Below are 26,711 nucleotides of genomic sequence, written 5' to 3' on the forward strand. Positions count from 1 at the left end.
TGATTGTCGGGCCCGAAGCTATCTTGTCTCCGGCATCTATGCCAACATTTACAGCCACAATTAATTTCTAACTATGCTTTCCGAGTTTAAAGGCCATCGGCATGGTGCCAAATTGCATGGCAACGAGCCTCATTAGCCGTGAGTCATTTGACTGAGTGGGAAAGTCTGGCTTGTCACGGAAGTCCTTTGATGGCTGAGTCATAAAAAGTATGAGCATCGAAAAAATAATTTTCAGCTTTAGCACCTAGGATGTCAACAATATATCTAACGAGTCCTTGATGGTGGTTTGGCTGCCACCGCAGTTAAATTAGCATCCTTACGATGTGCAATTAACCCTAGAAGTAACTCAGCAGCATTAAAAGACCGGGGCACACACTTTTAGCATCAAGCATGCTGTAAAATTATTTTATTTTTTCGAGTAAGTTCCGCGTGCAAATATACGAATAAGGTTGTCACGTCTAGAGTCCCTTTATACTGAGAGTTTAGACAATGTGAACCCCTTTCTGCTTGGTTGCCGTATTTTAGGCCTCCACAGCGTCACAAACGGGAATAAAGATTACATTTTCATCAATTTGTAAAGATTATGATCTAGAAAGGACCGAGGAATTAGATTGTAGGACATTTCGTCAATGATTTTTTGTCCGCGCACCTGTTTTTTCCAGTAGTTTACGTCCACGCGTTTTTTCGGAAGGGGAGTTTTGGTCCACTTACCACTTGAGACCCAAAGTTAATTGGTCTACATGTAAAAACAAACGACTATTACTTACGACGTTTTTGGATGAAAATGTTTAGTGTCTTGGAAGAATGAGGGTTTGCTCATTTTTTGTTTTTGGTTAGTTTGCTCCAACGGAGAAAAATATATGATTGAGATTTTTGGTAAAAATGAGGGAGCGTTATTTCCATGAGAGAAAATTTACTAAAACTCCACACCTCTTTGGTGCAACAGGACTTAATTATCTTTCAAGAAAATCAGATATTTTTATACCTGAACTGGAAAACCTTTTGATTTGCCTCAGCTAAAGGATCTCATATTTTTCCTGTGCATGATAACTTCGCTTCGGTACTGGTTTTCCCGCAGCGCTTCGAGCTACAATTTTGCCACGGAGGTGTTGCACAGTATCATATAGCATCGAAGACATCCCAACGTATCATGATTGATGGCATCTTCCAAAAGCACGAAGTTCCCTCGCAAATTAAATCGAGTGACGAGAACAAAAAGAGAGCGGTAGTCGAAAAACTTACTGTCTTAGTGTCTGTATTTAATAACGTTTAGTATGATTTTTAACTTCATTAGAGGAACAAGTGACCTAATTTAAGGAGAAATATCCTCAAATTTACCGCCGAGAAGATTTCCTTATGAGTTAATAAAGTAAATAATGTTTTCTTGAAGGAGAAAAGATGCTTTTATAAAAAGGAAAGTCACTTACATCAAGCAGAAACCCACTTTTGTTCACCTAATTTATTCTTGAAGCAAAAGAAAATCTTCTTGACGGCATAGGTACTCAAGAATGCTCCTTTATCTCTCTTATCTCGACTTATTTTTAAAGGAAAGTTTCGTACTCTTAAAGGATGCCTGTCATTCTTATTGTTGGTTTGTTGGAGTGCCTTCAATTTCGTGTAATACTGTACAACACATCTATTATGAAATAGTGAAGCGCCGTGGCACGTGGCACGCTGCGGCGCGGCCGGCCAGCCAGCCGACACGGAACGCGCATTGGCGCCTACAAACCTAAGGGATACCTCAAGCATTGCGCAATGCGTGAAGTATCTGCTTAGGTTTGTAGGCGCCAGTGCGCGTTTTGTGCTGGCAGCACGTCGCATCACTCCGCTTTATGCTAGGGCCTCTTGTTTAAACTCGCGGAGTCAGCGTATTACAACTCATAATTTTTATATGTTTGCACACTCTGCATGGATTACTTTAATTTAAATTGATAAAAAAAATAGATATATATGAAAGGAAAATTTAATGTGTGTTTTGTAAATATTAAGGTGTTTCTTTGTCGTATTTAATGATTTTCAAAGCACATTAATTTTTTTTTTTTATGTTTTGTGCTTTTGCTATGCTGCAGCGTGGTGTGATCGCAACCAAACACTCAAAATAGGACATATTTGACTCTGAAAGATCGATGTACAAATGGGCTAAAACCGAAGATTGCGTGCTTCTCGGTTTTTCCCCTCTTTTATTCACTTGTGCATAGATTCTCTCGACACAACTACTGCTCATTGACTTTAACATCGTGCCATCGCTTGGAAAAGGGTTTATAAATATTCGCCTTGTTTGAAAAATGTAAATTTTTTTAAAATAAAGTAATATTTTTATTTTAAAAGTAAAAAGTAAAAATAAGGTAATATTTTTATTTTAAAAGAAAAGTATTTATAAGGTTCATATTTCATCGAAAATTGTAAGGATGGAAATAAAACCAAATATTCACCCATGACAATTTAAAAAGATTGATCAAAAGAAGGAAATAACATTTCATTTAAAAAATGAGTTACCACAACAACTCTTCCGTCTCTCTTAATTTTCTCATTTCATTAGTGTCAATATAATTTTACATACGGACTAAAATATGACACTTGGACCAAGCCACTGTTGCTTATTTGACACGTGGACGTAAACTACTGGACAAAACAGGTGTGTGGACAAAAAATAGTTGACGGAATGCCCTGAAACCAGGAATTACGGGTTCGACAAGGAACAAACAGAATGAGAGAAGGAACGGAGATAGGAATTCGGGAATGGGTTGATCAAAGATTTCAGCTGACGTCCGATTTGTGTAATCTTTATTCCCGTTTGTGATGCCCACGAGCCGCGTTGTCTCAACTCTCTCTATAAAGGGACTCTAGTCACGCCAAAAGGGTCTTAGACACGGTATTTACAATAACAAGTCATTGCATAATTTCTATCCGCAAAATCTTAATCGATCTAAATCGATCTATAGTCAATGGGTGCCCTAATAACTTTGTCTGTAAAGTTGGTCTTTTAAGGACGTCAAAAATGTTTTTAAATTAAACGAGCGAGAAAACTATTTTTGTTCTTTTCTAAGTAAAATTTAATTGAACTTAATTTTGAATGAAAAGTTATGAATAATTGAAAGATAATTAAAATAATCTAAGAAAATAGAAATCGGCATCAAAATGTAATTTAATTCTAAAAATCATTCATGCTAAACGCAAAATAAACCGCAATGTACGCCACATAAAAATTAAAATAATTTCAAATATCAGCAAATCTTTTGATAAAAGTTAATTAAAGAAGGCGATGAAAAACTTAAAAGAGCAAGACTGCGTTTTCAATTAAAAAGGACTAAAAAAAATTTCCCAGCTTGGATGTTTCAAAAGTTTTTTTGAGAGACTATTATTTCAAACATTTTTAGTATTTTTTTCTTCTCCTTCTTTTTTTTAACAGTCAATGCTCCTAGGGTGGTTCCGATTTGAGAAACGACCATCAAATACAGCCCCTTGATGAATCGAAATCACTTAGGCTGACTGCTGAACAGACACGAAACGCCCCTCCTGAATATATCCCGATGATTTGGCAGTATGCCAACGAGCAATAATTATGTGCCGGGTAAAGTCATCGCAGCTCCCAGAATCGGTTCAACTGACGAGGATCTCTGTTTTAACCAGAGACCTAATGCAAGAACCACAATCGTAAAACACTGTTGTACTGGGTAAACAATAGTTTTAGAAGATCGTATTCCGAAAATCAGAATAGGGCGTGGCTATCCGTCATAAAGTAGTCCATCCGATGGGACGTGAACAGCAGCCCTATGGTGATTCTCGTAAACTGGGCGTTTTTAAATAAAAAAACATATCTCCGTAAATATCTTCAAATATATCCATTGAATATTTCCTTAACGATCTCCATTGTGATTTGGGTCTTGGAATCCATAAGAATGCATGTACATGTATGACACAGCTAATGTCATTAAGGAAATACTTCCTTTTCATTTAAATTCGTCAAATTTTAAGATTACTGCTAAGCAAATAAAGCATGGGCGGATCCAACCATTTGACAATGACGGATTCCCTCCATTTCAAACTACGTTAAATAATCGATTCTTGTCGGGTCATTCGGCCCCTCCAAGGATACATTGCCTCAGGTTTAAATGGAGAAAAATAGTGTTGGCAATTTTCTGGATCCGCCAACGAGCAAAGGTAAAACGCCGTATGAGCATTTAAATGTTGCAAAATTTCCCGCTATTAATTATTTACTGATGAAAATGATTATCAATATATTTCTTTGAAGTTTTTAGCAACATTTCATAAATTCTTGGGTAAAGTTACCCGTAAATTTTGGATTAAATCGTTCACAAGGTTGACGAAAAATCAATATAATTAATGAAAGAATTTGGTATGATTGGCACGATCGATTAGAATTAACGTGTGATTAAAATTGACCTGAAAAAATTAAAAAAGCGTTTAAATGCCACCATTTCTTATCTCCACAAGCGTTTCAAAGCCTTATTGAGATATTTTTATTATATGCCCCGTTTAAAGATACATCTCTCAAACATATTATTTGTTCTCAGAGATAGTTAAAAAAAATTTGAGCATCATTCTGCTACTGGGGTTATGCATATTATGTGGCAACTTCTATTCCAAACGTGTGATTAAAGGGTGTAAGTCAGTGGTTGTCCTGAATGCGAATCCCCTCTTACCCACTCTCTTTGCAGGTATTATAAACTAAAGGATTTTTTTTTTTTTTTTTTTTTTTTTTTTTTTACCCACACTTAAGTTAGAAAATGCATGAGAATCAGGGCATCCGATTGGAGGGAATACCTGAACGCGACAAGGGTACGGCGCGCCCTACAAATTGTGTTGTCGGACACCCAATTATGTTTCGCATGCAAATAACGCACCAGTTAGCATTTATTTGCAAGCACAAAGAGTTCCGAGAGCTCCCTTTACGGGGACTGCTAACAGCAACATTGCCATGTTTTTTGTTTTTTTTCTCTCTCTCTTTCACTCTTTCCCTTGAATTATTATTCCTCTGCGGCTTTAGAATAATGGCATACACAATTAATGCTTCACTTTTACTCGAAAAATCAACAACCCTAGCAGACATGCAGCTTCGTAGATGTCTACTTATCTAGATCAGGCGGGGTGGGGCCTAGTTTTGGGTACCATGAAATCAGAGACAACAGATCGATGGTTAAAGTTGCACAAAAGGGATATTTCGCTGAAATACGACGGGAAGAGATCAAGAAAGGCGTGGAAAGATTCATTCGGGAAGGGCGGCGTTTCCAATTTTTGCACTTTTTTTTCAAAATCCCCTCCCGGCTCGAATTTGTCACGTAACGCTGGGCTTTACCTCTTTTCTCTCTTAAGTGTGTTACGTTATACTTTAACGGCCCTTCAAAACATATTTGGAAAAAATGAAATTGCTGATTTGACAATTTTGTAGTTAAAAAAAGTGCCCGACATGTTTCAGTGCAGATTGTACAATAAAATAATAATATTTTAACCACCCTGGGGTATTGACTACTACCTTTCCACTTTTGTAAAATGTACGTTTGAAAAATGTTGGACATATTTTTAAACTACAAAATTATTAAATCAGCAATTTCATTTTTCTCCCGTGAAAATGTGTTTTAAAGGGCCGTTCACGTAATACGTAACGCACTTCGGGAGAAAGAGGGGTCACACCTAGCATTATGTAACAAATCAGAGCCAGGGAGAAAAAACTTTGAAAAAAAAGTGCAAAAAATTTAAAATGTCGCCCTTCCCGAATGAATCTTTTCACACCTTTGTTGATATCCTCCCGTCGTATTTCAGCGAAATATCTCGTTTCCGCAATGTAGCCATCGATATGTTGTCTCTGATCTCATTTAATTGTTAAATCAGGAATCCATGTTTTTTTGTATTCTACGATTAAGGTCTCGCAGCAGTCGAAAATCGGTCGCAGGTGATGATCCATTCGTTTGGAGGCCACATCGGGCGCGCCATGTGGAGGCGTTGAATCCACGGAAGGGACGTGCTCTCCCGATGCATCCGCGAGGAGGGGGGAGGGAAGGATGGGGAAGGGATGGGGGATCGGGAAAAGGAAAGGGACAGGCATGAAGAGTGTTTTAAACCGCGGATGGAATGATAAGTCACACCGTATTTCCTCGTACCCTACATTCTCCAATCGGGCTCACACGAGTATCCCCTTCCGAGCTGCCGTGCTAAGTAGGAACACCGTATATGACTTCAAACGTTGCCAAATCCCGTCTATGAAAACATTTATTTTTGAAGGAAGTTTTGAATCTTTCTCCTAGAAATTTTCAGACTTTTTAGATCAAATTACGCACAAAATCCTCTGAAAATTGGAGAGAAAATAGTCACAAATGGAAAAGTTGCATGAGTGAGGAATTTGCGATTTGACTGTTGATTCTTCTTATAAAAGTTCGCTCTATTTGGGGACTCCAAAACTGAAAACACGGCAACCCTGCTAATGTATTTGCTCCCTATGTCTTTGCATGGAGAGTTTGTCTTGATGAGGAGGTGGACTCTCAGGATAGCGTGGGATATCCCCTCCATTTTGGCCTCAACTTGAGACCTTTTTTTAAGCTTAGGAGTTGATTTCAGAAAAAAACCAGTGGCACCTTCGTGTTTCTCGCGAACTTTTACAAAAGAATCAATGGTCAAATCGCAAATTCCTCACACATGCAACATCTCCATTCTCTGAAAAATCGGAGGAGAAATAATCACAAATTGTCTTGAAAATTTGTGATTTGTTGAGGGAATTTTGGCAACGCCTGATGGCTCATACAACGTTCTTCTTTAGCACGGTAGCAAGGATCGACTTCGTGTTAATCGAGGACTCGGATGTGAGAATGTTTCAAGGTGAATCCGAGATTCGTTCGAATGAAAATTGCTGTAACCGATGGCTTTACTTTGCGATATATCGATTGATCTGCCATTTAAACCAATTGGAAAGGATCAATGAACACGGAGTTTGCAAGGGACACGTTACTAATAATCGATTCTTTACCATAGCTTCTAATGGGGAAGTATCGAAAATCGATCAGTCACGCAGGGCCGGATTTACCTTCTTGCCGCCCATGGGCCGCCTGTATTTTTCCGCCCCCTTTCCATTCGTTTTGAAACATCAATGAAAACCATCAAGTGAACGTGCCGGAGGGAGGGGGGGTTGCATATGACGCGTTTATTTGTGTTGGGCACATTTTTTGTGAAAGCCGTGTCAACACTAGCAAAATTTCACGGAGCTTTGCGCGAAAGTTAAGTTCCGTACACTTATTTCTCTGTGGATCAGGCCTTCCATTTATAAGAAATGAACGAAAAAATTATGAAAGAATAAACATAAATGTGATTTAATAATTTTAACCTCCGCCGCCGCAACGCGCTGAATGCACTGGGTTTGATGCAGTCCGTGAAGTATTCATGCAGTCTTGAAGGCGCTATGCGTTTCACGCCGAGGGCCGACGGCTGCTGACCGCACTGTGTTTGACGCAATGCGTGAAGTATTCATGCAGGCTTGTAGGCGCTATGCGTTTCACGCCGACGGCCGACGGCTGCTGACCGCACTGTGTTTGACGCAATGCGTGAAGTATTCATGCAGTCTTGCAGGCGCTAATATGTGTTACGTGCCGACCGCTGCGCCGAGGGTTTCTCCTTTTCATCTCAGAATCTTCGTCATCATTGCTCTCGGCGCCGCGACGCTCCAGGTCAAATTGGGTGTTGGGTTTCTCTTTAAATCGACTAATTTAATGTGCTACCTCTTGTATCACCGAACAACGACAAAATTAGAAATTACTATATACTCTAGAGATGAGAGATTTTGTCGCCTTTTCTACTTTCCTGAATCCGATTTTTTTATACCTATATTTTAAAAAAATACAGAATTTGCCGCCCCATAAATTTGCCGTCATGGGCCGCAGTCCATGTGGCCACCCCCTGTATCCGGCCCTGCAGTCACGCCTCGCCTTTGGCTGTAACTATGAACAAGAAACAACGAGCAACAATGAGTAAGAAATAATTAAAAGAATAATATCTAAAATTCTTTCAAAGAAAGAAATTTTATTTCTTAATAAATATGACGATCAGGATAATCAAAATACCGTCGAGGTATTCTTCCAAGGTCAAGGAAATGTTGAGAAAAAAAATGTTAGTTTCACTCCCATAACTAAGTATAAAATTAAGAGACTAAGCTATAATTATTTAGACTTACATTCAGAATCAAGGGAATTCAATAAATAAATCCGCCTTCAATAGCAAACAGCAAAAATAATTAATATTGATGAAGTATAATGAAACTGAGAAAGAAGAAACAAATAAAGAGACTCAAGAACACAATTCTAGCTTAATTTCTACCGTTTTTTTCTTGTCTTATAATTCTAGATCTGTCAATTTTTTCTCTGCTAAAATCCCTTCTTACAAGATGACTTCATATCATGATCTTCAATTTGTTGTTCATTTCACAAAGAACGTGATTATATTTCAAATTGTATTTGCAAATTGTATTCCCACCAATAGAACCATAGGCATTTCTAACTAAAAATTTCAATGATTTGTACCCGAATCTCATGCAAAAATCAGATCTATTTTGGACTAGCCTTGCACATATGCATTTTTTTAAAAAAATAAATTATTTGAGTCAATTTTGCAACCTCGGATTGGAGTTACGTTCCTTCGTCCCGCAAACGACGAATACATTAAGATTACAAGATTGCACCGCGGAAGAAGGTTGAAAATAGGAGTAATAAGTTTTTGAGTCAAATTTATTTTGCGTTTTCGTCTGAGAGGAGAACTTTTTCTACCTTGAATAGTGGATGTTTAATTTTTTCCACCCCTAAAACTTTAAAATAGTTGCACAGTGCTCTGAGATCTTACGATGTGGTGCGCAACGATTTTCTTTTTTTCCTCCGTAATTTATAGTAACCATTAAGAGTAAATAGCATCACTCGACGTGATAATGACTGGAAATCCTCTCCATTGGTCGCACGGTGGTGGAAATTGTGAATTTGCTGGATTCTTATTTCTGCGTTGCAAAGAAATACCTATCCAGTGATTGTGAGTTTCAACCTTACGTAAGTAGTGACGGAATGTTTCACCGCCAATTACCAATGAAACAAGTATCATAGTTAATCACCTGCGTTTGAAAAGTGCCGAATGTGAAATCTAGACACTTTTTTTCGGCGCTGGCAATTTTAACCATCTGTGTCTAAATGGAATCGTGTTTTCGTCACTGTGGTGCATGTTTCTTTTGGCTACAGTTCAAGTTCATGCTGTTTTGAGATCTATCGTTTTATTTGACAAAGTGAACAAAAATCGAGCATAAATGGTGAAAAGATACTTGTCAAGAAGTCCGAATTGATGAGAATGTTTTCAAAGACTGGTTTATTTACATCAATTTCGGTTATAAAGTTGAATTGGGATTTTAATCATTTCAATGTGTCTGATCAATACTACTTTCCACGAATCGAATTGTTTTAGGAAATCCACGAATCCACGAATCCACGAATTGTTTTAGGAAATTCTTAATATATTAAATTCAATCTTGTGATACTTAGAGCTCTACTCTATCCATCTCACCATAAAAAGACGAATTTTTTACCGAAAGCTGACGATACATACCTGAGTATGGTTCACAGCTCGAGAATCATAAGTTCACCAACCATTATTAGTGGTGTCCTACATGAACCAATAATTGATTTAAAAAGCTAAAGATTTTGCTCCGTGAAAGGTCTGGCATTTTCATTTGGAAAGCCTTGTAGTTGGACTACATTTCACAATTTATTGAACTCCTATGTCTAGCTCAGTTTGAAAATAATGTATGTACCATTAGTTTCCCTATGCGCTGTGTTTTACTGAACTTGCTAAAGACTGTAGTTTTTGATTGAAAAATGTAGTCCTATTGTTCTTCTTTTCATTTTGAATTTTGAGAACAGTCTTTTTTTTGGTTTTCTTTTTTATCACCCTTCTTTATTCAGACAGGCTGGCGACAATTTTGGAACGACAGACAGCAAAATGAACCCACTGTGCTGCGTATCAGTCTCAGCCACAGCATCAAGTGTGCCAAGAGGGTTCGGCAGCTTGTGAGCGTGTGGAGGGGGGGGGGGGGGGGGGCTAGGCCGAGGTCTTTGCGGCCAGCAAATGGGTCGGAAAACGTTTCGCTTTTTCTCGGCCTCGTAAACTTCCCGTTAAGCCCGAAGTCGCTTCCGATTTTTCTCCTCCTTCCGGTTCCGTTTTCTTTGTTCTCGCTCGCGGCCCGCAGCAGACGGGGCGGCATCGAAAGCGAAAGAATTTGGCGTTTCCGGAACTTTCGGAGAAAGTTCGACCGCACCGCGCCCGTCACTGTGTGTCGTCTCATCGCTGAGCGGGGATGAGCTTTTAAGTGACCCACACTGCTGAGTTAAGGAAAAACCCCGTAAGTCCCCGAATATTGGCACTTAAGACTCTAAGAATACGATGTTGTGGGAGTCTGGAGAGTCAGTCCGCCTTCAATTCTGTGAGTATGCAACATGCACATTCAGTCAACACGAATTGTTGTATATCAAGGCGCCAGAAAGTCCCGTTTTATTGATACTTAAGACCTTGATAATAACGATGTTGTGGGGGTCTGGAGAGTCGGTTCGCCTTCAATTCTGTGAGTATGCAACACGCACATTCAGTAAACACGAATTGTTGTATAGCAAGGCGCTGTAAGTCCCGCTCTATTTAGACTTAAGACCTTAATAATACGATGTTGTGGGAGTCTAGAAGGTCAGTCCGCCTTCAATTTTGTGAGTATGCAACACGGACATTCTGTAAACACGAATAGTTGTTTAGCGAAAGGCTTAAAAGAAACGTTTCATTTTCGTCGCTGCGTGGCATGGTCACTGGTCAGACGGTCACCCGTCCTACCAACAACCAGATGCTGCCAATTTTTCACAAATTAAATAAAATCAGTGATTTTTTTTGTAGGTTTAAATCAGTGTCATTGGTATATATTTTAATACTGGCATCTTTCTCAGCGAGTTAGGGCACTCTGCGACACCTAACTGCAACAGAAGTCGGTCATGGTGGAGATTTTCCGGGGGTTGGCATCAGTGGCGCGGCGTGCTTTGCGATATATCGATAGATCCGTCATTCAAACCTATGGAAAAGGATCGATAAACTGGGTGTTAGCATCGAACACCTTAATATTCGATTCTTTACCATCGCTTCAAATGGAGAAATATCGATAATAATCGATCTTTCATGCCACGCCACTGGTTGGCATGTCTCCTCTCTCCATCTCGTTTTGAATGCCTTTTATCAAGCTTTTCGCTGAACGCCTCTTCTGACGCCTGCTTGCTGGCTGATTATTGAAATTGATCGACAAAGTGATAGACAAAGAAGTCAACAAGGATATGGAGGAATCCTATTGGTGGAAACGGGTGGTTGCAATGAACAAAGGAGGTAGCTAATAGACTAACTAACTATAACCCACGAGAGACCCGATAGTAAATCTATCATTTCCTTCCTTAGTCTACAGGAAGCACCCATTTCAACCAATAGGATTGCTCCATACTCCCTATGCCTTCTTAAATGTATAGCTTTGTCAATTAATTTTGAGAATCAGCCCGCTGGAAAGTTTTCCATTTCAGTGATTTATTTGAAGGATTATTTGGATGGAATTTTGTAAAAAGGAACCAAGAGCATTCCGATGTTTCTAGGATTGTGCAACTTGCTATCTCCGCAATGAAATTAATGAAATTATGCAAAAATTAAATTTACGACGGCACTTTTCCTCTTAAATCTATAGTAAATTGGGAGTTACGTCAAAACTTGTTCAAAATGATCAGTTGATTACAGTAAGTTTGCAATAAGGAAGCAATATTTCTGGCCCATTTTAGAAACAACATACATGGCATTGGTTTAACTATGTGAAAATGTGCTTTTATGGTATAGCCCTGTTCCTTATTGCAAAATATAATCAGTTTATATTTGCGAGGTATACAAAGTTGCACAATCGTAGCGACATTAGAATGCTCTTGGCTCCTTTTTGCAAAATGCAATCCATTTTATATTAGCAGTTTAATTTGATATTCCAGCAAGTTTTTAGAGAAAACATTCGTGATTTTTTTAACAAACGCATGCTCTATCGGATTAAATTTGACATCATTCGAATTTTTGCACAGAATTCTTCTCAGAGCTGAGCAATGTATCGGTTATGTGGCTCATTGAATGGTGACATTGCCGCGTATTGAGGCGAAATACACATGAGCAATAACAGTGATTTTCCTGTGCTATCAATGATAATGCATTGATTATTCTTTCAAAGACATCAGATACTTTTCCGTGGCATAATTTTGAGTTAATCTACGTACAAAAAAAAGAAAAAAAACCCTTTGCGATGCGCTTAAATTCTTTACTGCACCAATTGCCTCTGTTTAAATTGGTGAGCTTCATGAGAGCTGGCGCGAAGAGCAATGAAAATGAATTGAACATAGCCGGGGGAAAATAAGTTTACGCGAGAAAATGAGGATAATCTGCTTAAACTTTCCTCGTATAACAATAAAAGATTAGAATGCGAATCGACGTGTGGGAAAAAATGCAATCCAATCAAACTATCTGAACACAGTTTCATGCATTCAAACAACTGCTCCCGTAACGAGTCTTCTACTTCTCTTGAGAAATTTAAAAAGAAGGGTGGAAAATAAAATTTAACTTTCCTTCCGCCCGACGAATGAAACCGCGCCTTCGATCGAATAATAATGATGCGTTCGAATTTGCATACCAATCAAATAAGGAGAAGCGGGTCAGAAAAATGGAAATGAATGTTTCTTTGCCTCTATTCGCAGTCTGATTATATTTTTATAGGGGAAACAATAAAAACGATGGAAATATCTTAACCATACAGTTCAGTCTTTGTTTGCATTGTTTGACATTCTCATTCCATATTCTTGTGTGACATTTTAGAGCAATGATCAAAAAAAAAATCCAAAGTTCAGCATATAAACATTAAATTGTAAATTATAATTTATTGTTGGAGCATTGTTGGCCAATTTTCTGGATCCACCAACGTGTTTTATAGATTTCAATAGGATGGGGTTTCTATAGTTGTTGAAAAATCGTTTCGTCGTCGTGTTGAAATTTGCGGTAGGCCCTTTGAATTTGCTGACGTTTCGGAGCGAAAGACTTATTTGAGCATCATCAAACAATAAGCTAACATCTCAGGCACCCGGGTGCCAGATGAGGAACTGATTCTATGTTCCTTCGAATATTTTATCTAGTAAATGAAATGGAGTCATTAATAATTACCCAAAAGTTAAGTCAGATGAGCTCGGATTTTGGTAAATTGCTCATTTAAACCGTTCTTTAGTCCAGAAGTATTTCCACAGAAATGGACCTGGACCATTCGAAGTATGCGATAGGTCGCGATATTTTTGCTGAGATCAAACGAGTGAGCTATGCTGCCGTGCTAAGGAAGAACGCCGTATGAGCCTCCAGACGTTGCCAAATTTCCTTCGATAAAAACCGAATTTACAAGGAAAATTGTGAATATTTTCCCCAATAATTTTCAGACAATTTTGTACGCAATTTAATAAAAAATATCTGAAAATTTCAAAGAAAAATGTTCATGAATGTTGTCATAAAAACACGTTTTATCAAAGGAAATTTGGCAACTCTTAAATGTTCATACGGTGTTCTTCCTTAGCACGGCAGTATGAATCTTGGTGCAGTATATCGGAAGAAGTGACCATGCTTACGCAATGAATCATTTTACATTACCACCGATCATCGAGGTTTCAATCCCACAATGATTGTATTCTCTCAAAATTTTAAAATAGCCGTTATCCCCCCATGACGTCCCCCAAGAATTGACAGCCAGCCAGTAAGGCAAGCCATTCTCGGTTCCCCAGCCAATTATCCGGGCCGCGTGTCCGCCTATCTTACGACCTTCCGTATGCACGTAGACACCTGAAAAGAAGAGGACAGATTCTTAAGTTTGAACCAAAGGCTCTTCATTGTTGGATCCAGCAATTTGGCAACATTGTTTTCCTCTGTTTTTTAAAATGATAATAAATCGATTCCTGAAGAGGTCGCGCCTCCAGTAAAGCGTCCAGCCCACCTTCAAACTAGGAGCTTCAAAGAGACTCACACCGAAAAAAATAATATGCTGTTTTAGCATCTAGGATGTCAAAAATGAGTCTGGTGATCCCAAGATGCTGCCTTTACTGCCCCCGCAGTTACTTTTACATCCTGTGAATGCAAATTCAACTGCGGGGGCAGTAAAGGCAGCATCTTAGGATCACCAGACACATTTTTGACATCCTAGATGCTACACCAGCATATTATTTTTTTCGGTGCATCGATGGAACTGTTGACTGTTGCCTTTCAAAGATTGTCGGCCCGACGATCTTTGAAGGTAACCGATGTGTTCAAGATACATCACAGATCAGATCTTGAAATTTTCAAGGAATTTTGTGCAGAAATGGCTGAGAAATAGAAGAATTGGTGCCAGTTTGAGAGCCCTAGTTTGTAAGTGGGCTGGACGTTTAAAAATCGATTGCAGGTTTGAACCGAGCGAAGCCAGTGTTACCAACCTAATGGATCCGCCAGTGGTGAGGCGTGAATGATCGATTATCGATATTTTTCCATTTGAAGCTACGGTAAAGAATCTATTGTTGGGACGTTTATTGCGAATACCCGGGTTATCGATACTTTTCCTAAGGTTTAAATGGTAGATCAATTGATGTATTGCAAAGTATGCCGCGCCACTGAGATTCTGAGGTCGGGGTTCCTCACTTGACCGCTATCCGACCGAAGCCTCGAAATATGAACCACATTTTGCAATATGGGACCACTTTTTCTGGCTCATTTCAGAAACAGCATATGAGTCGTTAGTTTCCCTATGCAGAAAGGTGCTTTTATGGAAAGGCCAGAGATAATGGCTCCTTATTGCAAGATGCAGTCCATGTATGATTTTAGCCCTGTTGGGTGCAGCTTTCAATATTTATTCATTTACATAATAAAAAGCTTTTCGATCAAATTTTCCATCCTCAGGACATTCAGTATTTGAGGAAACAATCTGGATAAATGAAATTTACTAACATTATCATACTGTTAAAAATTAGCCTAGGATATAATAAAATATCTTATGATTAAGTGATGAAATCATCGCAGGTTAAAAAGTGGGGGAATTTTAATCAAAATCAGACAGTAAAGTAACAACTGAATGGGGCGGGAGGCTGCTGTAAAGTACGAAAGATGACATCAAGAAAACTGGGAGAATATGAGTATGGATATGGCTAAGGTCTCTTTTTTTCTCCAATACGCTAAAGTAAGGATGCGTTATTGAAACCTTTTCCCATTGTAATATTTGAGCACGGAAAAACATTTACCTGATTTATAAGGTAGAAAGTCAGCGTAAAGAACAAAACTAGCCACTAAAGGTCCATTATGCATTATCTCCCATTGTATATATGGAACATTGTTTTCCATGTAGAAAGCATCAAATGCTGAAAAAACAGAAAATTAGACTGATTATCGCAACGTGAAGGCCAAAAACTGGTTTTGATAAGGGAGTATTTATTGATTGTTGGGACCATTAGACAAAGGGTGAATTTAAGTATTTTGATACTTGTTTTTCTGCAAAATTTCACGTATTAATTAGTTATTAAAAATAAATCTTAACCAAGATATTACAGGTCTTTGATGCGTACATTCAAACTTCCCACTCATGGGGAAAAAAAAAAAAAAAAAAAAAAAAAAAAAAAAAAAAAAAACTATCTACTTGAGAGAAATCGCACACTAAATGTTTACCGTAACAAACTTCGTAGTATGAACAAATGACATCTCAATTTCGGCGTTTTGACCCAACTGCAGCTCGTTGTATACACTTTGAACAACTCAGTAGGGCGAAGAAGAAACAAGGATTTATTATAAAATTCCTCACAATACTATCGTAGTGCGTACCTTGATTCATGTAGGCTTCAGCTTTCCTTATGAGCGAGAAAATTACACTTTTCGAGACAACTGACAAATAAAAGTGTTAGTACTATTGTTAGGAGCTAATTTCAGTAATTTTCGCTGCCTGAATATCGTGCTGTACGAGCAATTTTGAGGAGGAAACTTATATCCGAATGTTTCAACGCTTACCTTTTTTTTCAACCAATTTCAAATAGCCTATCAGCTAATCCCACGCTTATTACCCCATCCCCAGGTGGCCATTGCCTGAGCAGGCCCGCCACAAGGGGGGGGGATACTGGGTCCTTGGTACCGGGGCCCGGGCCCTGGAGGGGCCCGTGACGCAGGTGACAAACCACTACGAATTCATGTGTAACCCTTGTCTCGTAGGGAAAAGTGAAAAAATTACCCTAAAAATTCTGCAAAAGGTGAATAAAGTTTCAAAAACACGCTAGGGCACTATAAAATTTTTCTTACTTTTTTTAAAGATTTTCAAGATTTTGAGTATATGTATAGAATGATATTTTTAGTAACTGTGTTTCATTTTCTTCCGTTGTCGGATGCTAAGAGGCTCCTTTCTGGGCATTCTCGACTTCAATGGCTTAACTCCCTTGCCATAGACGTACGAAAGGGGAGTCTAGGGGGGCCCGGCTCCCCATAGAATTGAAAATTATCATCTGCCCCCTCAAAAAAAAAATTTATAGATGTTTTGAATGCAACAATTCGAAAGTTTTTGGTGCTGAAAGTAAACAAAAAGGCGTAATTATTCTGCAGAAATTGATGGAAAATCTCCATCATAAGAGCTTCATAATGCGTCCAAATAGATTTAAAATTTCAAAAGTTTCCCGGGGGAGGCCCCCCGGACCCCCCCCCCCCCCCCCGCGCTAGGGGCCCGGGCCAGAAAATTGGTACCAGGGCCCGAGATGGGATGTGGCGGGCCTGTGCCTGAGACCATCAAACTCAGGTCACCTGGCCGGGAATCGAACCCGAGACCTCTCGGTTATAGGGCCAGCGCAGTGCCACAGCCACTGCACCACGGAAGGCCAACCTTGCCCATTGAAACATTGTAAGAAACTGGCCTTGATTCGGTATACAACTTAAGCTACACTAAACAAATAATCAAAACCACAACTACACGCCTGGCTGATTTTCTCGCCAGTTATCAGAGTAGTTTTACCAGAACGAGGTATGGTTCATCCAACTATATACTTTCGACTAACTCAACCCCTGGCTGGTGCAACTACTTTTAAAACTGGCTCCAAAATCAGCCAGGAGTATAGTTGGATTGCACTTTGCTAAAATGAACCAAGAGCATTCCAATGTTGCTAAGATTGTGCAACTTCCTTTACCTTGCAAACGTAAACTAAGCAACTAATAAGTTGTATCTTTACTTCCAAGAATTTATAAATTCCAGAAGAAAATTAACCGGGTGATTTTAATTTTTTGCATGATTTTAGTAATTTCATTGCAAAGAACATAAGTTGCACAATCCTAGCAACATTGGGATACTCTTGGTTCCTTTTTGCAAAATGCAATCCAGTTGAGATTGTGATATTTTTTGTAGCCTGAAAAACCTATCAATGAGATTGTCAAATATCATGAGGATACTACCAATCAGAATATTTTTTGAAGTGGAGGACTTACTTGACTGTCTATCATGACTGTACTGAATACGGTAGTATGGATTGGTGCAGAAACGTTTGCATTTTGGCGTTGCGGCTTCTTCTTCCTCGCATTCTGGCTGCCCAATACTGCCACAAGGCATAATTGAGTACGGCTGACATCCCTGAAAAATTTAAAAGTACACTTATGCACTGACTAAATGAAGGTACAGTGAAAAATATTTGTGAAATAGTCCGACTAGAGTTTAAGTCTTTTTACGTAGAGGCAAAATATCAATGTGTCAGTTGCACTGGTCACAGAATCGCGTTTCGGTGCTTGATTTTTTTAGATCACATGTAACCAGTGGTGTGGCGTGAATTGCGATATATCGATTGTTATGCCATTTAAACCTATGGTAAAGAATCGATTATTAAGGTGTTCGCTGCGAACACCCTGTTTATCGATCCTTTCCCATAGGTCTAAACGGCGTAACAATCGATACATCGCAATTCACACCACGCCACTGAATGTAACGAATATGATCCCTCCAAACAGCAACTCTCTACATTGAATATTAACCAAGATATCGCATCGATTTTGAAAAAATTGGTTATGAAGTCATCCACCGCGGTAGTGACACCCTTCGTGTCTTCCACCTTGCTTTCATTCGAGTTTCACACACATCGTATTCGATAATGGTTCGATGTATCGTTTGGGTTAAAACAGTAGAACATAACTTCAAACAAAAAAAGTAGGAAAAGCTGAAAATGAGGAAACTCCTAGCAATTTCACTTTTCATTACCATTTCATACTCATAAGAATCAAACATCTATAACAAGAAACCCGTTCCCTCGGCTTACTCAATTGACTTTTGATGCTATGATTGACATGTTGAACCTATTGATATCGATACAATCTCACCTGTTTGATGCATCGAATACGATCTATAAACGAGAGTTTAAAAAAACAATTAAGATCATATATGTATGAATAATTATGAGGTACTCACATCGAAAGAACCATAATCTCCGCCTGATACCTCCCCGTTCCTCATAAAATGCCTCCAAGTTTTGTCAATAAAACCACCATTGCAGCCGCTACCGCAAGAAGTGCAGCAAGCAATCAAGTCTTCGGCTGACATATTTATTTGGTAAGGTGTTTGGATGCAGAATCGATCAGATAGCGCTGCAGCTGAAGTGACAGCCTGAACCAAAAATTAATCAAGATTATAGCTGTGACTTAACCTATCCCGCAAATATAATGACATTTAGAACATTTATATACTGAGGGAAATGAATTTCGGCCGAAATTCAGGGACAGTCTAAAGATGCTATCACAAAATGTCCACGGAGCCCTGATGATACAACACGAGGCCCCTAAATGTTTTTTTTCTCTATTTTATTGGGTTGTAGTAATTGTTTTTTTACAATGTAAAACCATATTCGTAAAAACGAAACTGATCCAGAGACGGCCATGAATGTAGCTGTCAGGAAATAAAAATTCAATCCTGTCCATCCTGTGTCGCCTTTTTGTATGTATAACACCATAAAAGGTCGGAATCGTAAAGTGTAGGAGGTCGGCAGGAATTTCTAGGAGAGATCGGATCCTTAATGATAGAGTGCGTGTGATTATGGAAGTCGAAAATAACATCGGTTTCGACGTCATGACAAAACAGATTGTCTGGTTCGTCATATTAAACGGATAACAAGCAGAGGCGGATCTAGCAGTTTGGCTACACCGGATTTCCTCCATTTAAACCTATGTTAAATAATTGATTCTTGTCGGAGCTTCTGGCCCCTCCGAAAATCGATAAATTTGCATAGGTCTAAATGGAGAAAAACAACGTTGCTAATTTGCTGGATCCGCGAATGATGACAGGAGATTGGGTTCCTCCTGGGAGGAGACAAAGAAGACGCCCAGTGAAAGGGTGGCGATAGGGGGATGTAAATAAAATGAGGGAGTGCTAACTCCTTGTGTGGCAGGACCGAGTACTGTGGCAGTTAATCATCGCTGAGCGCCAGACAGCGCTGTAAAAGTGACTATTATGCATGTATAAAACGGTAGAAGTTTTCCAAAATACCTTTTAAAACACCAACGGAAAACTTACCCAACATGAGCCGCAGTTGGATTGATCTCTGACTGACGATAAAGACAAACAACGAGAATATTGCTGACGAGCGTCGAAAAATGGAGGAAGGTTTAATAAACCTGTTAAATTGGAAAAAGCCTCGTGGCTTTTTTTGGGAAGGTCAGGTTTATTCAAAATAGTGCTTCCGTACCGCTTTAATTCGCGCATCGAAAGAGGTCTCCCAAAATTGTCGCCAGCCTGTTTAAATAAAGAAGCAAGCCTTTTTAATAAAATAAGAAAGCAAAGAAAAATCCGTTCTCAAAATTCATAATATAAAGAAGAATAATTGGTACATTTAGCGACCAAAAACTACAATATCTAGCATATCCATTAAAAAACGAATGTGCAAAGGGAAACTAATGATACATTTATTATTTTTATTTATTTTTTTTTAAACTGAGCCAGAAATTATAGTTCATAATTGCAAAATGTAGTCCAATTACAAGGGCTCCTGCGTTGAGTTAATTCTTTTGAGCGCAATAAGACATTAGTTCCTGAACGATGTTTTTTTGTTCTAAACCGTTTTAAAGAAGGGATAAGGTTCCTCAAATTCATGTAAAAATAATACATTTAGTTCCTTTAAAATTTAGCATCAATGAGCCTTATTACATTATATGTAATCTACGAAAGTTTCTTCACACGTGTCATCCATCCATGGCCACAAAATATGCCAGCGCTCTTAGAGATGCTCTTGAATTTAATTTTGGGTTTAAAAATACTAAAAATTGAACATGAGTCTAATTTTTTAAAATCTGGCAATTCCACCCTTTCAATTTTACTTTTTTGTGGGTGAAAAAAGATAAACCGCATGACAGTTTCCTCGTAAATTAAATGTACGTCTTTCGGTTGTGACCCGTCGCCGCAATTTGATAAAACAAAAAAAAATATTTTAAAGAATCTTCAAAACTTCATAAAAAACCTTAAAAACGGCTAAATCTTTTCGAAATTTATATACTACGTCACTAATAAGAGCAGATGTAGAATTGTTTTATTCTCTCGATGCAAAAAATGCGTACTCACGACCCATTTGTTTTGCTTAGCGTTGATTTCGTCGGCGAAAAGTTTCTGGTCAATAATTCCGAGATTAGGATCAAACCCTCGCAATGATCCATCGGCAAACGAGATGACAGCCAAGACTAGTGTTAAAACATCTCTGAGAAAATAATCAGCAGTAAATAATATTAGATTACATCTTATGAACCTCAGCAGAGTTTCGAAGCAACGATGGAACACGACTTTCTTATCGTGAGTGTAAACATTATTTATTACCCTCGAGATGTTTACCTTGAATTAATAACAAATACAAATGAGAAAATTAAAGTTCCCTATTAAAATGCTCATCAAAATAAATCATAGAATAATTATAAGAATTAGGAGGCGTAGGATATCTGTGCATTTCAAAAGGAATGAAAACTGCACCCGCCAATCAGTGAATAAAATTGAAATTCAGAGAATTTATAAAATTGGAAACTGAAAATAATATAGGTACCCATTTTACATTTCTTTTAAACATCAAATCGTATTTTTCGCTTTAGTCCATGTAATTTATTCTTCATCCTCAAGGGCCCCTAAAATTGTGGTACTACTATCCCAATTTTTTGATGATATGGACATTTCCCATTGAGCGTTGTAGTGCTGCAACATTTGGGTTAGTAGCCTAATTTATTAGGGTACTGCCACGATTAATTGCGGAATTGTTCTTATCATTTAACCACCCAATGATTTTTGTTTTGTGGAACATCGGTTTAATTTGAGGTTCGCTTATAATGAACGACCCACTGATGATAATAAAAGGAATTTCGAGACTTACATGATTGATATTTTTTCACCTATATTCATTATCACGGTCTTAGAAGGATGACGTGCTGCACAGCTTCAACTTCGGAACGATGAAATATGGTTGGGAACTAACAATTCGAATGAAAACACGAAATTAAGCGCTGGCAGCAAGGAATGTATTTTTAATCTAAATCCGTATGCACTCGTCATTGAGTGTAAATTTACGACCTTTCTCATGGGAAATATACTTGAGAAACGGATGTTGTTCTAGATAAACCGTTCAACCGAGTACTACGTATTTTAAGCTACCACAATTGAGCATACATCGCCGTCCCTCCGACGTAAGGGCGTATCTCTATTTCCACATGAGCCCTGGAAAGCATAGAGTTATACGGAGCACAGGGGTCACGTGGAATTAGAGATACGCCCTTACGTCAGAGGAGCGACGACATGTGGAGAGAGTCATCATAATGAGACGCGATCACTTCCGTGATAGTGACCTGTCGGGAAAAAAAGAAAAAAAAAAGCTTTAAGTTTATTATGCTGTAATATACGAATTTTTGGTGGCAACAAAAAATTACAAGCAACACATCCTGGTGTCTACGGCCATTCTGAGTCGTTAAGGTAAAAAGAGCACAACGCAGAGTACTGTAAAAGCATGGAGCTGTTAAACATTATGTTATTATCATCGAACTATTTGGGGGGGGGGGGGGGGGGGAGCTTGAAAAACGTTCATAAGCACATGGTGGCATGGAAATTGCATATCTTACTGCAGTCTGTTAAGACTTCCCGTGACTCAATGAGACATTACACTGGAAGGAAACAATCATTATTATATTGAGACAATTTTGCTAAATTACTGGGCTTCACTGTAAATTTGGGTCTGATGCTGATCAATGATGCCCCGTAAACACATTTTAACTCCCCCCCCCCCCCAGAGAATCTATTTCTCAAACCCTGAAATAGAACTGAAAGTATGAGAACGTGAAATATTAATATTCCATTCAAATCGCCAAATAGAACAGCTAGATACCGCGTTCGAATACTTTCAGCTATAATTCAGAGTTTAAGAACGATATTTTTTTTAGGGTGAACGGATAAAATGAGCCTCCAGACGTATTTGATCCATTTTGCCAAAAATGTTAAAGAATATCAGAAAAATGAAATTAGCTCTATGTGCTAGTGTAAATTAATGTCAAGCAGTTATCGATTGAGATGGATTATCCGATGAGATTGGGCGCAACTGTGAGATACAATTCGTCATCCACAGGGAGATGGCAGGCCCAGCCTCTGTCATGCTTCACTTTCAGGAATTTTGTTCGCTTCAAATACAAATTGCTCGGATAGAAACGTCCAGATGATTCAAATATCATTATAACTACGGTAAAAGTTTGCAACAACTTCACTCTCACGAAGTTGAAGTGTCGAATGAAGATATCAGCAATGAAGCTGTTGCAAATTAACTGCAGCAAGAGGCCGTTTCCTCCGAAATGATGTTCAACTTTAACTCCATCAGTTGTATGCAACAGGCCGAAAGTTATGAGAATCCCTCTCCTAGCCGCAGCGTAGCAAAAACTCAAATTAAGTCTGTAAATGGACCAAGTTTAGCAGATAGAAAGTAAGCCACAGTAGCTACTGGCAAATTTAATGGAGCAATTTAATTTTTTACATGAAAACGTTTTCGTGGATTTTCGTGCGAATTTCAGTGAATTGTTTGCTTGGTGCGATGGGAAATCATTAAATTTTTCAAAGGAATCCGAACAAGCTCATCGTGTTAAAAATTAAATTTTTCAATTAAATTTGGCAATAGCTCACGTGGCTTGGTTCCTTCCTGTTAAATGCGGTCCAAATACGATCTTCAAATGCAATTCAAATCCACAATTGGGACGAGTTGAACTCAAATCTCATGATGTTGGAGCCAAGAGAATTACACTTGAAGTTTCATTCCTCTCTGAAAGTAAAGGGATAGTGTTCAACTCTCATTTTTACATTCTAGATGTGTTTTAGGGACGATTCTTCGTAAGAATAGCTAGTTCGACATTTTTATTAGAAGCTTTGAGCAACTTACAATGAGGCTGCTTATGTCTTCATAGAAAATCTGAAGGGAGAGTACAAATGCAACAGCTCAGATTCTTAAATTCATGAAAGCAATAAATTTCAACATTTTGCTTACAACACTGAAATCATCGGAGGTTAGTGGATTTGCATCCCTGTTGACTGTTGGAGTGAAATTCTGTGAGCGGAGGTCCCTTAGGGCAAAATAATACCGCAAGGAAGCCTATCTAAGGCCTTTGGGAGTTGGAGTGATCGTTGCTGAGAATCAAAAGTTGCACGAACCTATGATATGATATTTTCTGACTCCGTCGAGTTTCTGGACTGCAGAAATTTTCACGCCCGTCCCAGCATAGAAATCCTCTGATTTCGCTCAACGGGATGGGATAGATAACGTTCCATGTTCCTTCATTGTGCGTGCATTGCACTGAAATCTCCGGCATTGTCTAAATAGTCGATTCTTAAACTTCCCTTCGCGTGACTAGCTTGCCATACACGTACAATTTTCAGGAGGAAACATTAAACGTGGTGCCTTAATTGAAGGAATTTAAGTGAAATAAGCCTAACCACAACAGACGTTGCCTATTTTCTCTTGATATTTATTTTTTCAACAGGAAACTGGACCAAATTCTCGTTTGAAATAATGTGGGTATATTCTTTGTAACCGAGGAGGAGCGACATGCCGTTCGTTTGCTTTCTGTTCAAAAAATTTACCTTGAAAGGAAATTAGGCAGCATGGAATAAGATTAGACTGTTTTCAACTGGAAAAGATAGACTGATCTTGTTTGATTTATACTCTTTTTAGTGATTTTTTGCTTTTTAAGGTAGATAGGGAGTAGGGACCGATATCAATTTGAGTCTTCTTCATTAAGTAAATTTTACATTTTAGGAGTCTGGCCAGGGGCAAAATTATTTGATTTCAAGATTTTCCAACCAGCAGACTGTGGGAAGTTATCCCCTAAAATTGTGGTACTACCCTAATTTGTTGGATGATATGAGAATTTTCAGTTAATTGTGATAGTATATCACAACTTAAGTTGGGGCCGTACCGCAACTTTTGGGCTAGCATCTTTTTGGGTACTGTCAAAATTAATTGGGGTACTACGACAATTAATTGAAAATGCCTCTATCATCCAACAACCCCTATCTCTTTTTTCCCCGTGTAAAAACTTCCTTATGATACAGTTTGACGGAGTGGTCATAGTCAGAGAAGCTTACTTGGTAAGCCGATCATTTGGTCATTGTTATCCGGAGACAAAGTAACTTGCCACAAGGCCTAAAGTACCGTTCATATGGAACTTTAATCATACAGAGTTTTCATCGTTAGACCAAACTTCAGCTCTGATACCCAAAGCTCTCGGTTTACTAATCTTAAAATGCATACTAAAAACTTCAGTTATCTGAACTGAAGTTCGGTTTCTATGACTGAAAACTTTGGTTAAAAAATCGCACATATAAATCGCAGGGAGTTATTACTTCCTGTAGACATTGCTTCCGTAATGGGTAAGTTACGCTGGTCACAGAATCGTGTTTTGATGCTTTATTCTTGCAGATTAACTAAATATAAGAAGATATGTACAAACAGCAACTTTCTGCGTTGAATATTAACCGAGATATCATCCTTTAAAAAGTTGGGGTTTTGACGTTACCTACCGCGGTAGTGCACATCATAGTATGTACTACCGATTTGAATAACGTCATAAATCGAGTTTTTCAAGGCGCGATATCTCAGTTAATATTCACGTAGAAAGTTGCTGTTTAGACAGATCTTATTATTTGTAGCTAATCTACAAGAATCAAGCATCAAAACGAAATTCTCTTACCAGTGCAACTGGCCCATTCTCATCCAGGACATAATTTTCCGAGTATCATTTTGAAAAGAAAGCGCACAACATGGTGCTTTAATACGTAGTTTTTATCGTGCACCATTATAGTAACATCTCAATACTAGGAAATCACTAGAGACACGAAACGCTTATTTTAGAGCACATCAAAGGCCTCGCTTTGAACAATAGAGGGTTGCCAAAAACTCCAAAATATCCAGTTTACGTAGCGTAAACTAACAAATTTTCGACGAAACTTGGCGCGGCTAGCCCCAACGCCCCACCCGCGAGCCCTGGACATAAAATCAGAGGGAGAGAGACGCAAATTGGGGTTGCCGCGGGAAGGAGAGAGAGAGCGCGCCACAGTTCCCGCAGATTTATGGGCAGTTTATCTGCAGTTAGCGAATATCTCAGCGCTCCAAGCGGTGGCCCGGGTTCATTATAATTCCCCTTTTTCCTGCGTTTTTATTTTGTCACCCGACATTCCACCGCCACCCTCTCCACAGTGGAACCAACCCGCCGGATTCTGGACCCGGAACTTCCGGATAGCCTCAAGGCGTTTCGAAGTGCAAAGTCTGTTCGATGGAGATGTTGCATGTGTGAGGAATTTGCGATTTGACTGTCGATTCTTATGTAAAAGTTCGCGAGAAACACGATGGTGCCACTGGTTTTCTCTGAAATCATCTCCCAAGCTCAAAAAAAGCTCAAAAATTGAGGCCAAAATGGAGGGGATATCCCACGCTATCCTGAGAGTCCACCTCTACATCAATACAAACTCTCCATGCAATGATAGGGAGCAAATACATTGACAGGACTGCCACTTTATTTGGGGACTGTAAAACTGAAAACACGGCATCACTGCTATTGTATTTGCTCCCTATCTTTGCATGGAGAGTTTGTTTTGATGTAGACGTGGACTCTCAGGATAGAGTGGGATATCCCCTCCATTTTGGCCTCAACTTGAGAGATTTTTTTGAGCTTGGGAGTTGATTTCAGAGAAAACCAGTGGAACCATAGTGTTTCTCGCAAACTTTTACATAAGAATCAATAGTCAAATCGCAAATTCCTCACACATGCAACATCTCCATTCTGCCGTGATATAGCAAAGAGAGCAGTAAGTGTAAAAATGAAGTTTTGAGAAAACGGGCTCAGAAGCTTCTGATCAGAAAATTTAATGGAAAGAAGCCTCCGTCAATGGTCAAACTGCCACTAATCGACCGGAAGACTCCTAAAAATCGTTTGGATGATTAAAAATCGACTGATTTTATTTTCATTGCGTGAAAAAGGTATTTTTCATTTTTATGCTAAGTTATTGTTAGGCAAGGCAGCCGTAAGTGCTATCTACAGCATGCTTTCGTGGTTGCGTTTTGGACACACAACGAATACATTTTCAGGTTTGCAGAAGAGGGCGGCACTTTACTTTAGAGCACTGTTTTCATTGGCTC

General features: G+C 38.8%; 1 protein-coding gene across 2 annotated transcripts in view; it reads right to left on the reverse strand.

Moving 5' to 3' along the window:
- LOC109037765 (cathepsin B-like cysteine proteinase 4) overlaps positions 1–21,651 on the reverse strand; it is a 35,985-nt gene extending 14,334 nt beyond the window's left edge. Inside the window, exons 1-7 of one of the 2 annotated variants that reach the window (XM_019052588.2) lie at positions 21,423–21,643; positions 20,633–20,765; positions 19,592–19,810; positions 18,494–18,688; positions 17,527–17,668; positions 15,318–15,434; positions 12,753–13,893 (exon numbers count right to left, since the gene is read on the reverse strand). In XM_019052588.2, coding sequence (XP_018908133.2) covers positions 13,691–13,893; positions 15,318–15,434; positions 17,527–17,668; positions 18,494–18,688; positions 19,592–19,810; positions 20,633–20,765; positions 21,423–21,451 — 1,038 coding nt within the window. In that variant the 5' untranslated portion in view covers positions 21,452–21,643 and the 3' untranslated portion in view covers positions 12,753–13,690. Of the gene's footprint in view, positions 1–12,752; positions 13,894–15,317; positions 15,435–17,526; positions 17,669–18,493; positions 18,689–19,591; positions 19,811–20,632; positions 20,766–21,422 lie in introns of those variants that run through there. The other variant, XM_072304132.1, reaches the window with a different exon arrangement.
- Between the last annotated feature and the right edge of the window lie 5,060 nt (positions 21,652–26,711).

Source organism: Bemisia tabaci, chromosome 9, assembly GCF_918797505.1.
Source record: "Bemisia tabaci chromosome 9, PGI_BMITA_v3".
NCBI lineage: Eukaryota > Metazoa > Arthropoda > Insecta > Hemiptera > Aleyrodidae > Bemisia > Bemisia tabaci.